At 35.2% G+C, this 16,766-nt stretch overlaps 1 protein-coding gene across 1 annotated transcript in view; it reads right to left on the bottom strand.

The window, feature by feature from the left end:
• Nucleotides 1-288: 288 nt before the first annotated feature.
• LOC126816908 (probable G-protein coupled receptor CG31760) overlaps nt 289-16,766 on the bottom strand; it is a 115,130-nt gene continuing 98,652 nt past the window's right edge. Inside the window, exons 5-9 of the mRNA XM_050543720.2 lie at nt 7,569-7,637; nt 5,064-5,202; nt 4,191-4,302; nt 3,497-3,691; nt 289-1,386 (exon numbers count right to left, since the gene is read on the bottom strand). Of these exons, the coding sequence (XP_050399677.1) occupies nt 1,177-1,386; nt 3,497-3,691; nt 4,191-4,302; nt 5,064-5,202; nt 7,569-7,637 (725 nt within the window). The 3' untranslated portion in view covers nt 289-1,176. The remainder of the gene's footprint in view (nt 1,387-3,496; nt 3,692-4,190; nt 4,303-5,063; nt 5,203-7,568; nt 7,638-16,766) is intronic.

The following is a 16,766-nucleotide window of genomic DNA, read 5'->3' on the forward strand; positions in this document are numbered from 1 at the left end:
CTCTTTCTTTTTAGCTTGTTCTCTATCCATCTCTCGAAAATGTGGGCGTATCCTGCCTGGCAGCCGCTGGTTTCATAATTTTCCGAGTGGTCACTTTACAACTTTCTGAGAATTTGGTCCACTTGAAATGGAATGACCTATGGGCAAATCATAATCCAGACAACAGCAAAGGTTCATAACTTAAACAGTAGAAAACAAAGCTACGATATTATAAATTGACAAAAAAACAAAACACCAAAAGTTATATGTATTTACATATATATTTACATTATTAAAAGTCAATATTAACAGTAATGTTATAATATTGTGTGGTCATCAAATATATAAACAAACATTCACGTTGATATTAATCATTTTCTACCCTCTCCAATTAACACAAAATATTAACAATAGAACATTTGAATTAAAACACTTATATATAGCTGATACAGATCTATTGTACATTGCAGTAATATTATACGACTAAACAGATAGAAGTGTGTCGTATTCTAGTTCTATTTGTAACACAGAGACAATTTATAGTATTATAATATCGCTTCTAACTTTATTTACTTCTTTTATCTTCAAACAGCATGAAATGGCTGTTAAATAGTATGAGCAGATCGGTGAAGTTGCCATTATGATAGTTGTTATGGATGTATGACGTGAATCCCTGTTTTAATAACATTCTGTGCATTTTATTTTACGTGTTTCATCATTAGTTTCATACACTTATTCCACCACTAACAATCAGGCAGAACGATGATTTACCCACTTGTAGACTGTGCCATTTTAGTTTGTCGTGGTGAGCTAACGCCGAGCTGGTAACGGTAATTCATGTTTATAACATTATGTTATGGCAAGTTAGACCCCCACATTATCGCCACGGTCGTTACTCTACTAGTTACTTATTGTTTACTTATGAAAAAAGACGGGCATTTATTTGTGATAATGGCACTATAGAACAAATTGGATATAGATTAATTTTACCCTGTATGAAACACCATAATCAAACAATATTACGTATCTCACACCCACTTTTATAGTCTAAATTTTTCATTCTCGAATCTTCTTATGCTCTCTTTGAAAACCCTGTTACATTCGTTTCTGAACCTCATCGTGAATGCACTAGATACTGACATTGGTTGATTATCCAGACAAAATAATGCGATATTTCCCAAAGAATTCACTCAACTGCTAAACATTAGTAGAATCGTTATAATCGTCTAAGTTTATTATGATTCGTTTGCCGTTTAGATTTGGCGTTGATGGTGTAGAGTCTACCATGTCCTCTTTCTGGGCTGCCTCGGTCATTGCCGATAGTTTATGTTGAAGGTGGCGATTTCCTAATTTCATATTTCTCTGTTTAAGAAGCTCTAACTGAGTATACAATCGTCGAAATTCTTCCTGTAACAAAAAAAGCACCATGCAATAATTAATGACTTAAACAAAATTATGTTGTTTTGGGGTATTTAATTCGAAACATGTATATGCACTCAACTGTGTCCTTGCTGTTTGCCTTGCTGCTCCAAGAAAAACACAATACGCACACTAAATTAAAGTACCTACCCAACAAACTTCCCGCCCCCCTTTGCAATACTGTACTATTTACCGTAAATCCTTCCATTAAGGCTTGTTCTACATCAAAACCAGCATATTGACATGACGACTTCGGTGTTGCTGTTTTGGGTTTTTTTTGCTTCCAGTGTCAAGAAGTTCTGGGAATCAAGCATATCGCTGTATGTTATGCAGTAGGAAAATATTCTAAAAGATCTATATATAGACATATACCCCCACAAACAGTTTTCCTCCAGACAATCAAGTGACCATGTTACAATGCGAGTACAATGGAAAAGGACGCTGTGTCATAACTACACTAAGCACCGTGTCCCCAATATGCCTTATCATATCATTTTAGATCAAACTCCATAACTCGGGAAACCACACTAAAACACGGATTGATACGATATAATATACTAAGCAGCAAAAGAAACGTCAGGTTGCTATGTTGCTCTGAATAGACGCATTGCATAAAACTTGCCAAATGTTTTTATTGTATATTTATGACCACATCTCCAACTTCACCTAAGCAATAAGACTCCTTCCCAAACACAGAATTAAACCCAGGAAATGTTCTCAAAAACGCAACCTGACTTCTGAGATGGTAATGTGTTCTCCGTGATTTTCATAAACTCATGCTGCACGTGCGTGCTGTTCATCGGGACCAGCCCTATATAATGCACCCCGCCCCATACCTGGTTAAATCATTCACACTACAACGTCAGCAGCATGCCACGACTCACGACAGCTCAGAGGAACCAGGCGCTTGGAAGACTCGGCGCTGGCCACACTGCCCAAGCCGTTGCCAATCACTTCCAGGTCAATGTTCGGACCATCTACAGGCTTCAGCAAAGCTTTCGAGCCACCAACACCACGGATGATCCCTCCCGAACTGGTAGATCAAGGGTTATCACAAGGCGACAAGACCGCCGTGTTGTGTGCCAGCACGTGCAGAATCCCTTAACACAGGCATCCGAGACAGTACGTCAGACAGTGGGAACTCACGGAAGACCCATCAGTACCGATACAGTGCGCCGACGTCTCACCAGAGAGAACACCCATTGCCGTAGACCTTACAATGGACCGATGGACCGATCCTCACCCCTCGCCATCGACGTGAACGTCTACAGTTTGCCCAACAACACCAGAACTGGCGACACAGGCAATGGAGAACTGTTCTGTTCACAGCTGAGAGTCGGTATTGCGTATCAACTGCAGATGGTAGTACCAGAATATGGCGTCGACGTGGCCAGCGTTATTCTGAACAATGTGTCATGGAACGAGGCTCATGGGAGGTCCAAGCATAATGGTTTGGGGTGGAATCGGCCTGATCCAGAGAGTGGGTCCTGTGGTGTTCCAAAATCTTGGTCCAGGAAGAGGAGGTGGCATCACAACAGTGCGCTAATCGATCTAGCTCTCCGACCCCACGTCATACCACATTTCACACGTCATCGAAACAACGTTTTCCAGCATGACAGCAGAACAGTGTCAACGTTATGCACTGGCATAAGTCTAAGTCCGGACTTAAACTCGATTGAACAGCTTTGGGATGAAATTCAGAGGAGACTTAATAACGTCGTACCGAGACCAAATACAGCCGATGGATTGCGCTAGGCTTTTCTGAGAGCGTGGTTCCAGGTGTCAATGGCCTTCATCAATCGTCTGGTCCACTCCATGTACAAACGCTGGCACTCGCGGTAGACACATCAGATACTGATGTATAGACTGTGTACAGATTCATTATGATGAATTAATCACTTATGTGTCAACATACTGTTCACAAAAAAATTCTTGGACCCATTTATTAAGTCGTTTTCTAGAATGGTTTGATTAAAGTGCCTCTCTGATTTTGAAATCGTACAGAAGTTTTTTTTTTTGCTGTTTAGTATATATTTACTTAGAATACAAGTATGACATTTCATTATTACTATTATAGTATTGTAAATAAAATAATAACCTGTATATCCTTTTCAAGGAAACTTTCACATTCTTCCGGATCATCTATTTTATCTTCATAACCATTAGTAGATGCCGCATTACTTACAGTACTAGCTGGTTTCTGGCCCATTGTATATTTTGAACCTCTACTAAGCATTGTCGATTGCTGGTGACTTTGTTGTTCTTTACCGTGATATTTATAAACTAAATAGGCCTGAAAATAACAAATTCGAATACAGTGGGCATTATTGTGCATATTGTGCCCTCTGTAAGCCACGTCTTCAGATTCAAGCATTATGTCATACTAGTCTGCGTTCCAGTCGGTTGAGGAATACTGAGTTAATTTTTAATTTTTCAGAGCTAAACACTGTTTCTAGTCAGCGATCTATAACACGTTTTACTTTTATAAAGTCAGTTCGCTCAACTGTATCGATCTCTCTAAATTGCCATTTTTTTTAACATCTCCAGAACTCTTCCCGTACTTCCACTTCCAGAGCTTGTAGACAAAATAATTATTATAACTCTCAACGTTTTGTTAATTACAAATTAACATGGCACAAAAGGAAATTTTAGTCTAATTTAATAAGATTTAAACTGTCAAGGTAATACTATCCTGTTTACATTTGCAGTGAAAGGTGTCTAAAATTTTACGAAACATATCAGATAATAGCACAAAGTCATACAATAAATATGAAATAAAATGTTGTACATACCTTACTACCGAATAGAAAGGCTAAGGTAACGGTAGTGGTGAGCTGAGTATGTATAAATAATACTAAATACAATAAATCCGGATTAGTAGGGAACGGGTCCTTCAAAAATATCCTGAATAATAAACAAATATAGATACCTAGGGAGCAATATATAAAGTATAATACAAATAAAATATAAAACATGGTGCACAACTAGCCCTCGATCTATGTACGGTTTCAATTAAAGTGTTTAAGAGTTATAGCTCCAACGGCGATCATTTTGAAGAAGTTTGGGTTAAAATTACACGATCAACCGTTTAAAGAATGGATTTAAATGTAAAGATCTACTGCATTTCTCAGTTCATGTGTTAACTGAGAAAGAAAGACATTGATAGTGGATGTTAACTCTGGTCAATATTGACAATTGATTATATGGAGAGGTCTTCACATTTTCCTTGCTACCAAATCTAATATTATATTGAAAAACCGTAATATGAAATTATCCGAACGTCATAAACTATATAGAAATTCACTAGTAAAAGCACCAGTTTAAGTTAATTAAATGAAATTATAGACACATCTATAAAAAAAATCTTTATGGGGATTTCAGTTACACAAGAAACTTTAAATAGGAGTATAATCAATCATTTTAGAATAACAATTTATATGGTGATAATAACAAGTAAAAGTTTGTATTTTTTTCTTCTCTTTGGAAAAAGACTAGCTCTAAATTTCTGTTAATTGCCGTTGACAATGTAACTAATAGAAATAGAAATATCTTGTTTACGAAACCAGAAATGTTTTACTAATTAGTGTTAGAGGATTGGTTGTTGGCAATTCGTTTTTAAAATCACAATTCCATTAAAATAATCTAAAACCAATAATGTTACTCACGTGCTGACATTTAAAAATAATGAGAGCAGAAACTCGTTATATATAGCCCAACTTATAAAGCGACTCTCATTAAACTCGGATGGTGCTTTCCTTACAACTACACATAGCCTTACACCCCATAATAACAACAATAACTCAGCTGCAATAAATATAATATATTATACCATTAATAAATGTATTCAGCCCATCACCCACCCACCTCGATTTCTGCTGTATAGTCACACTAAATTGTTATGGTACAGAAGGTGAGTTAATTGGAGAGGGTTAGGAAAGTAAAGCAGTTCGTGTATTTAAACCACCAGACAGAGTCTGTAGTTCAGAGCACGTATGTTATAGCTGGATTAGTAGACACAATATATGTTATGCCACCCTGACACTTGCACGATTTTTGTCGGGGTTGTTGGATCGCCGAATGGTTAGCACGTGCGCGCTGTATCATAAAGTCTATCCCTTAGTCAACTAGTGTGGTTTCGATTCCACGGTTGAACGTGACAAGGAGTAGTGTCGCCTGTCCAACCTCGCGGGTTTTCTCCGGGTCCTCCCACTGCTAAAGACCCCTACGCGCAAGCGAATTATTGAAATAAAATTGAACCATGTATTAGTCCCGAAATGACCTTGTTTGTGTCGAGTGGACGTTAAATTAAACCCCATTTCGCTTGAAGCCGTGTTTGCGCCCTGTTCGCCCATTGTACAGGCATAAGTTGGACACTGTCTGCACATTACACGGACAAAAATGGGCCCCATTGGTAAGCATTGAGGCGCAGTGGCACTACTGGGCCCGGTTCCTAGAAAATTCTTAAAGTAAGCACAAAGTCATGCTTATAAAAATACCCTCCCTAGAAAATTCTTAAGACCATTCCTACGTAAGCACAAGTCAAGTATAAGTCTAAGCACGTTGTGACTGGTAAAGTTTACCATAAACTGTGACTACGATGCTCTTTAACGTCATAAAAACAACTTTGGTATGAGAATTACGTCATAAATTTGTCGTCTGCTTCATTGACGTCATATGGATATATATGGTTGATTTAGATGCATTTGACATGTCCCCTATAGGCCTACACATATAAAATGTGCCACAAGATAAAAAAAAAAACGCAGACACATACAAACTAACTGAATAATTGTGAGAGCGCCTGATCTTAAAGTAGCCTGTGTGTTTGTATCCTATTGTTTACTAATTGGCAAATAAATAAAATGGTTTCAGGATAGAAGCGAAATTTTCTATACCATTCTTAATTTCTTCTGGAGAAGAATTTTCTCTGTCTTGTAATTGTCGGAAATGCTGTCGAATAACTCTACGGTCAGCCATCTTTTTGAAGCAGAAACAGACTTAAGGTTGGTAAGCAAGCCGTATACCTTGCTTGGGACTTGTGCTTAGATTGACTATGTTTAAAAACGAAGTTGTGCTTAAGTTTTTTCTTGGAACGCATAATAACGTTCTTGTGCTTACAATGAAGTCTACTTAAAATGTTAGCACAAGAACGTTCTTAAGAGTTTTCTGGGAACACAAAATAAGGTAAGTTTACTTAAATGCAAAGTCTACTTAAAATCTAAGCACAAGAACGTGCTTAAGAATTTTCTAGGAATCGGGCTCTGGTTTACGTAGGCCTATAGGTTAAGTATTGTTCACGCACTGACACGCACCGTCGGTAGTGTTTGCGTCGAGTTCGCACAGTGTTTACACATGGTTCACGCAAGTGGTACGCACATTGCAAGAAAATTGATGCGTGCCGAATTTTCAAAATTTTCAAAATTCTCTCTACGACATGCCACGCAGGCCCGCACCCTTAACCCACTCCTTGTTGTCGAAGATTTTAATCATTGACACGCCGAAGTGCTTGTTTTTGCGGGAACGAAAATCATGCAAATGTCAGGGTGGCTTATCGTTCCCCAGAACATGTGTGTTTGTAGTTGGAGTAATAGAGATAATTAATTTTATATGTTACAATTTATGATATATAGTACGTTTCACAGAGCATAGTACGATCCACTGTGTATGTATATATTTGTAGCTGGAGTAGAAGAGACAATATAAATTACGATTGGCTACATAGTACGTTCTCCAGACCGTATGTTACGATAGGATACATAGTACGTTCCAGAGAGCATGTATATTTAGCTAGAGTAGAAGAGACAATATATGTTACGATAGGTTACATAGTACGATCTCCTGGGCATGTATATGCTTGTAGCTGGAGTAGAAGAGAATATAATTTGCGATTAGCTACACAATACGTTCTCCAGCGCATGTATAGTTGTAAAATAGTTGAAATAGAAGAAGCAATGTATGTTGCGCTAGATTACAGAGGCACAAGACCAGTGACGGTTGTAAAGAGAAATCTGGGGAAAATCTAAAGGCTAACTATCATTTTCACCATGATCATCGACTCGCATGCTTGCCTAGGAGCCAATCAGGATACCACCCAGTCTTCCGATGATTGAATCACCATCCCCTTATAGCCTTATTTGTATATAATATTTATTTTCATTTGCCAAACATACCTATAGCTGCCGAATGGTCCCACCAATCCGAAGAACACTGATAAGCTTGCAATCCCCTAACATCTTTGCCTGAAGGTAAAGAAAATACGAGTATAAGCTATATTGGCATGGTAGTTAAACATACATTATGCAAGAGCTAAATCTGTCTATAGCAGGTCTTTCTTTAGGCCTGAACGTTATCTAAATTATTAATTAGACGGAAATTCCAACCGCTTATTTCTCGGTTCATAGTGGAGCAATTTGAATGAAATTTTCAGCAAATTGCCTTTACATTATCTAGTTTTTAACTATTATAGTGAGAACTGTCAACTCGTTATCGAATCTCCCATAATATATCTTTAAATAGCTAGACGTAATGGTGTGGGTATGGTTTCCTTGCCGATAGTATCTGCCTAACAACCCACTCAACAACCTCAATCCGACTTCTGGTCATGTTATATATCGCTTCAAGTACAAAACAATTTAAGACATAATCAAATTGAAACTATATTAGATTGTCGTGTATAGGTCTTATTGCCAGAAATTTGATCACCGTGATTAAAATGGAGGACGCTGTGTTAACTTCCCTTACTAGACGAGAGCACGTGATGAAGGAGTTTTTAACTCTTACTAACAAATACGATGGTTAATTTACTTTCGATATCTTATCCAAATTAGAATAAAAATAGTAGGTATTTCACGTCACTTCAGATCTTGACGAATCGATTAATGAGAGAAAGACCAACACTTACGTGACAGTTAATATAATTTTCTACGTGTTTTTCTGGGTATTTAGGTTAATAACTTGAATAATAAACAACGTAATGTCGAGAACTTATAAACTTTACTAACATTCAGCTGTCGTTGTTAAGCTCAATATCTGTGCATTTGTGTTATATAAAATTACCAAATTCTTGAGACAACTTCAAAATAATATGGTTTCCAAATTCTTGCGACAACTTCAAAATAATATGGTTTCTAACATTAAACAGAAATGCTATCCCTTATTATTCAACATAAAGGCTAAAAGCTGCTCCAACAAATAAACATGTAAAATTTAATATCTGCCTAGAAATTTATATTACCCACACCTTTTCATTTCGTGTTCAGGCCTAGTAAACTTGATTGTGAAATAATTTCTTAAATACTTGAAGTGTGAAGGTCAAATAAAACTGAAGGTCGCCTGTCCAACCTCGTGGGTTTTCTCCGGGTCCCCTCGTTTCCTCCCACTGCTAAAGACCCCTACGCGCAAGCGAATATTGAAATAAAATTAAACCATATGTTAGTCCCAAAATGACCTAGTTTGTGTCGAGTGGACGTTAACCCTCCCTCTCTCTCTCTCTCTCTCTCTATCTCTCTCTCCCCACCTCTCTCTCTCTCCCCCCACCTCTCTCTCTCTCAAATAAATCTGAAACTATTTGTCATCAGAAAAGAAGAAGTCGAACTATTTGTTTTTTATCTTAACCTTATGACGTGAAGTCCTTTTAAAATAATTTCCCCCTTTCATGCAGAATTTTCTTCTCATATCAATGATCCGTAATATCATCGCCCGGTTGTTGTAAATACAGCCCCATGGTTTCTGGCCTAGGCATTAAAAATATAGACGCTGATCGGTTAACATACAACTTCGGTACATATTGGGTTGAACTGTAATGGCCTAACATAGCTCAATTGTACATAACTAACATAGCTCTAGATCCGTTGAAACCAAAAAAAAACCCCAAAAAACATTCAAGTTTTTAATAACCTCTTTATTTTTACAATCTTGACCAGTTATCACCAATTTGATTAAGACAGAAATCCCTTTTCGTTTCTTTCTTTATTGTTCAAAATTTCGGTTTACTTGTCTTCACCAAATTATTGCATTAAATAATTATGTGGAGTGTATGTCAAAAGCGACAACAATGTAGCTTGTTCAGGTCATCAAACAAAGAAGCGTATTTTTTCACGTTCAAAGTAATACCCACACCGCATCAACGTTTCCAATATTATTTCTCCAATTCCGTTCAGTATTTACATAGATGTAAATTGTAATTGCATCCACTGTAGATGATATGTAGGATAAGTTTGGCAGAAATCTTTTGATGGGCCTCTTTATAACCTGATTGAATCCAAAACGGAAGATTATTTATCATTGATATTTTGATTTTATTATCGTTATATATAAATAACCAATTTGAATACCTTTAGTGTGGATTAGGTCAAGGAAAATTTGACATTTTTCGAAAAAATGAGAAATATAATTAATAAAAAACGTTATATCGGTAAATTATCATGTAAAACCTTGGACCGGTAAACTATCATCTAAAACTTTGTACCGGTAAATGTATAAATGTATCAAACCGTGTACCGGTAAATGTATAATATAAAAAACATCTACCGGTAAAAATATAAAACCCTGTACCGGTAAATGTATCATATAAACCATGTACCAGTAACTATATCATACAAACCATTTACCCGCAAAGGTATCACATAGACCATGTACCGGTCAATTCATCATATTGTAAATTTGTTGCAAACCGGAAAGTATATACACACTGTTTTGTATTGTAACGAGTTAAACATGGCTACACATCTATTCTTGTTTCAGAAAACACTAACAACGTATAACAAGGAAACCAAATAAGTTATCAAGTAATCTGACAACCTAATACTATATTTACAGGTACATGTCAGGCAGAGGGGTGATATAAGACTTTAAAAAATGTGACAATACATACATGTATTCACATTAAATTATGTGCTAATTGTGCGATCAGTCAATTATGATTCACACATAATTTGAGTCCCAACATACGTCTTTGAACTACGTCTATTGCTGTGCATTATAGGGTTAGTATATGATACAAATAATATAAAACTAGAACTGCGATGCAGTAATGAAGGGTCTCACCGGTGCCACGCTACCCTTCAACTTATGTCACCTCCTTGAACTTATGTCACTTCCGGTGCCACATTACCCTTGAACTTATGTCACTTCCGGTACCGATGAAACCATTAACAGGTATCCATATTAGCATTGCACACATCAAATAAAATGTACGAAGAATCAACCAAATCCAGCAATATCAATTCATTGTATACATTTCTACATGTAAGTGATCCTGACACAATTACATTACTTCAGGTGAGAATGAAAATGTTAAATTAGTTTTATCAAATCAGAAATGGCATAAGGCATCGCATGGTGAAAATTTTATGAAAATCGAATAATAATTGACACTTTTATAGACCACAAATCTTGAAAAGTGACTTGTAGGAAAACGTCTATTTCTATGCAACCGTAAAAGTTTGAAACCATTTCGTGGTATCTGTATGATCGTATGGGTTCATTCTACTTGTTGATTGGAATCAAATATCATAATTGTAAAAACATTACAAATCAGACTTATTTGAATAAAATATCTGTTTAGAAGGATAAAAAATACAGTTTTTTGTCCAAATGACGTCATATCCGGTGATATTGTACATGTTAATGGTTTGACCTAGTCCAAATTGGAATTAGGCATCAAATGATAAAAAAAAAGGTTACTTAAAAAAAATCGTTTATTTCTCTGCAACCGCACAAGTTAGAAACGTTTTTGTGATATCTGTATAATCGTATGGGTTAATTCTATTTTGTTGATTGGAATCAAATATCATAATGTTAAAAACATTACAGATCAGACTCATTTGAATAAAATATCTTTTTTGAAGGCTAAAAATACAGTTTTTGACCAAGTGACGTCATTTCCGGTGATAATAAAAATGTTAAATTGGCTTGACCTAGTCCAAATTGGCATTAGGCATCAAATGATAAAAACAAATTGAAAATCGAATGATAATTGATTCTTTTACAGGAAAAATAATGTGAAAAATGACGCATGCAAACTTGCCTATTTCCCGGCAACAGCGCATATTACAAAATAATTTTCACATACATTCTATTCGTATGGATTATTGCTATGAGATTAAGAAAAATGAAGACGCTGAATGGGTTGTAAAACGCTTAATTTTACACTTTTTTTCACCTTTTAATCGAAATAGCCCGAAAACGAAATTAAAAAAACTGAGTCCGATGTTTTGTGCGCCTTTAAAGGGCGCACCATTTTAATTATACCAGATTTAAAAGAAATAATATTTGCTTTCAAAAAGTGGTACCGAACTGTCAAAATTGTAGTCTTTGGTAAGATTATGTCACTTCCAGCGCCGACAGGAAACTTTAACGTTAACAAAAAACATAACTTTCCGAAAAGAGGGGCATATGAACTTGGTTTTATACAAATCAAACGATAAATAAGTAATCTCGGACCGAGGGAGAGAAAGAGAGAGAGAGAACGAGAGAGAGAGAGGGAGAGATGGGGTTTAACGTCCACTCGACACAAACTATGTCATTTCGGGACTAACATATGGTTTAATTTTATTTCAATAATTCGCTTGCCCGTAGGGGTCTTTAACAGTGGGAGGAAACCGGTGGACCCGGAGAAAACCCACGAGGTTTCACATTTTTGCTCAAGTCAGATGACCCTTGAATCCTGTGTAAAATACCATCAAAAAATATTTATCAATAAAAATTAAATTGTAAAAATTAAATTTTTAAAATTTCGCGCCTTATATCAGCGAAGATTCGTCGAAAAAATTAAATTTTTCAAAATTTCGCACCTTATATCAGCGAAGATTCGTCGAAATTGAAAAATCCAAAGTACCGTAGCTATTTGCCGTGTCTATGGCTATGTCAAAATGTATCAAATGTTAAAATCCGTCGATTATTGTAAATATTACGGCAATATTTAAACAAAACGACAACTTCAGTGATTTCGGACATTTCTCATTGTCGCAGAATGTTCGAAATAGATTTAATCTCTAAGTCATGCCAATTTTTCCCGTTAAACCAAGGATATCGTATCGATTCGACAAGTAGTTTCTGAGATATGCTCAAGTGGAAAATAAAACGGCCAACGTGTTGGATGATTGTTTTTTTTTGGTAAAAACAATCATCACTAGAACTGCGATGCAGTAATGACTTGTCACCGGTGCCACGTTACCCTTAAACATATGTCACTTCCGGTACTAATGAAACCATTAAACAGGTTTCCACATAAGCATTGCACACATCAAATAAAATGGACGCAGAATCAACCAAATCCAGCAATATCAATTCATTTTATACATTTGTTACATGTAAGTGTACAGTACTTCCGGTGATAATGAAAATGTTCAATTAGTTTTATGAAATCAGAAATAGCATTAAGGCATCACATGGTGAAAATTTTATGTAAATCGAATAATAATTGCCACTTTTATAGACCAAAAACCTTGAAAAGTGACTTGTAGAAAATCGTTTATTTCTCTGCAACCGTACAAGTTAGAAACCATTTTGAAATCAGAAATGACATTAAGGCATCACATGGTGAAAATTTTATGTAAATCGAATAATAATTTTTTGGTATCTGTATGATCGTTTGATTGGAATCAAATATCATAATTTTAAAAACAATACAAATCAGACTCATTTGAATAAAATATCTGTTTAGAAGGCTAAAAATACAGTTTTTGCCAAAATGACGTTACTTCCGGTGACAGTAAAAGTGTTAAATAACTTGTATGTAATTGTAAATGGCATTAGGTATCACACACTGGAAATGATATGAAAATCGAATAATAATTGACACTTTTATTCACCAAAAACCTTTAAAAGTTACCTGTTGAAAATCGTCTATTTCTCCGCAACTGAACAAGTTAGAAACCGTTTTGTGATATCTATATGATCGTTTGGGTTCATTCTATTAGTTGATTGGAATCAAATATCAACATTTTAAACAAATAACAAATACGACTCATTTGAATAAATTACTGGTTTTGAAGGCTATAAATAATTTTTTTGCCCAAATTACGTCATTTTCAGTGACATTGAAAATGTTAAATTAGTTTGACCTAGTTAAAATTGACATTACGCGTCAAATGGTGTCACTTTTATGAAAATGGAATAATAATTGACTCTTTTACAGGCAAACTAGCGTAAAAAGTAACTCATGCAAAATTGCCCATTTCTCGGCAACTGCTCATATTACAAACAAATTTTCACATACATTCTCTTCGTATGGATTATTGCTACTAGTTTATGAAAATTGCGAAGAAATATTTTAAAATATGAAAAGTCTGAATGGGTTGTGAATAGCTCATATTTTCACCTTTTTTCACCTTTAAATCAAAATGATCCGAAAACGAAAGAAAAATAAAAAAAATGAGCGCGATGATTTCTGTGCCTTAACAGGGCACACCCTTTCAGTCATAACAGATTTGAAAAAAATAATATTTGCTTTCAATAAGTGGTACCGAACTGTCAAAATTGCAGTTTTTGCTAAATTTACGTCACCGGTAACAAAAAAAAAATGACAATTGAGACAATAGAGCATTTGAACTTTGGTTTATACAAATCGAACAATAAATAATTAATCTACAACCGAAAAACTGAATTAGCCAATGGGAGCCAAGGAAAAACAAGGTGACAAAAAATGTTGCCATTTTTGGTCAAATCAGATGACTCTTTAACCCTAGGTAAAATACCACATAAAAATATTCATTAATAAAAATGTTTTTCGTAAAAATTTAAATTTTCAAAATTTGGCGCCTTATATCTCCGAAGATTCGTAGAAAATAAAAAAATCTAAAGAACTGTAGCTATATGCCTTGTCTCCAGCTCTTTCAAAATGTATCAAATATTACAATCCGACAATTATTGATAACATTACGGCAAAATTACGAAAAACGACAACTTCGGTGATTTCGGACATTTTGCATTGTCGCAGAACGTTAGAAATAGCTTTAAAATTTAAGTTAAACCCACTTTCCCAGTAACACCGAAGACATCGAATCGATCCGACAAGTAGATTATGAGATATGCTCAAATGGAAAAAAAAATAATAACTAGAACTGCGATGCAGTAATGACGGGTTTCACCGATGACACGTTACCCTTAAACATATGTCACTTCCGGGACCAATGAAACCATTAAACAGGTTTCCACATTGCAAACATTATTGCAAGCACTGCAAGCATTGCAAACATCAAATAAAATGGACGCAGAATCAACCAAATCCAGCAATATCAATTCATTTTATACATTTGTTACATGTACAGTACTTCCGTTGATAATGAAAATGTTCAATTAGTTTTAAAAAATCGGAAATGGCATAAGGCATCACATGGTGAAAATTTTATGTAAATCGAATAATAATTGCCACTTTTCTAGACCAAACACCTTGAAAAATGAATTGTAGAAAATTGTCTACTTCTCTGCAACCGTAAAAGTTAGGAACCATTTTGAGGTATCTGTATGATCGTATGGCTGCAATCTATTTGCTGATTGGAATCAAATATCATAATTTTAAAGACATTACAAATCAGACTCATTTGAATAAAATATTTGTTTTGAAGGCTAAAAATACAGTTTTTCCCTAAATGACGTTACTTCCGGTGATAATGAAAATCTTAAATTACTTGTATGAAATTGTAAATGGCATTAGGTATCACACAGTGAAAATTTAATGAAAATCGAATAATAATTGACACATTTATGGACCAAAAACCTTGAAAAGTGACCTGTTGAAAATTGCCCATTTCTTCGCAACTGAACAAGTTAGAAACAATTTTGTGAAATCTATATGACCTTATGAATTTTATTAATATGTAAATGTAAACGAAAAGTTAAAATTATTAATACATATTAAATAATTTTTGGTTGAAAAAAATATTGATTTTAAAAGTTAAAAATGCATTTTTTGACAAAATGGCGTCACTTCCGCTTTCAATTTTAAATTATAATCAATTTGATATGACGCATACTTGCTTTTTGAATTGAATGATGTCACTTTTATGAAAATCCAATAATAATTGACTATTTTACAGGCAAAATAACGAAAACAGTGACCTATACAAAATTGTCCATTTCTAGGCAACTGCTTATATTACAAACTAATTTTAACATACATTTTCTTCGTATGGATTATAGCTACAAGTTTATATAAGTTATGTAGACATATTTTAAAATCTGAAAAGCCTGAATGGGTTGTAAATAGGTCAATTTTAGACCATTTTTCACCTATTAATGGAATTTGCTTGAAAATGAAATCGAAATTAAAAAAAAAACTGAGCTCACAATTTTTTGCGCCTTTAATGGGCACACTCTTTTAGTTTTAAAAAAAAAAAAATATTTGCTTTCGAAAAATGGAGAGAGAGAGAGAGAGAGAGAGAGAGAGCGAGAGAGAGAGAAATGGGTTCACTCGACACAAACTAGGTCATTTCGGGACTAACATATGGTTCAATTTTATTTCCATAATTCGCTTGCGCGTAGGGGTCTTTAGCTGTGAGAGGAAACCGGAGGACCCGGAGAAAACCCACGAGGTTGGACAGGCGACCCTACTCCTTGTCACGTACAACCGGGGAATAGAAACCCCGCCAGTTGACTCAATGACAGACCGTATGATACAGCGCGCGCGTGCTAACCATTCGGCCATCCAACCCCCCTTCGAAAAATGGTACCTAACTGTCAAAATTGTAGTTTTTTGTAAAAATTACGCCACTTCCGGTGCCGACAGATAACTCTACCGGTAACAAAAAAAAAATGACAATTGAGACAATAGAGCATATGAACTTTGGTTTATACAAATCGAACAATAAATAATTAATCTAGGACTGAAAAACTGAATTAGCTAATGGCGGGCAAGGAAAATCACTGAGACCAAAAAAATAATCACATTTTTGCTCAAGTCAGATGACTCTTTAATTCTGTGTAAAACACGACTTAAAAATATTCATAAATAAAAAAAATTTTTGTAAAAATTTAAATTTTCTAAATTTGGCGCCTAATATCTGTGAAAATTTGCCGAAAATTAAAAATCAAAAGTAGCGTAGCTAGGTGCCCTGTCTCCGCTATGCCAAAATGTATCGAAAGTTAAAATCCAATGCTTATTGTTAAAATTACTGCAATATTTCTAAAAACGATAGCGTCGGTGATTTCGGAAATTTCGCATTGTCGCAGAACGTTCAAAATAGCTTTATCCTCTAAGTCACTCCCACTTTTCCAATAAAACCGAAGAAATCGTAACGATGCAACAAGCAGTTGCTGAGATCTAATCAAAATGGAATTGAAATAATATTTAACAATATTTAGCAAATAATTGGTTGTTTGATGCCAATGTGTTACCTGCCTTATACCATTAGAAGCCGATTTACCAA

This window comes from Patella vulgata, chromosome 3 (genome assembly GCF_932274485.2).
Source record: "Patella vulgata chromosome 3, xgPatVulg1.2, whole genome shotgun sequence".
NCBI classification, from domain to species: Eukaryota; Metazoa; Mollusca; class Gastropoda; family Patellidae; genus Patella; species Patella vulgata.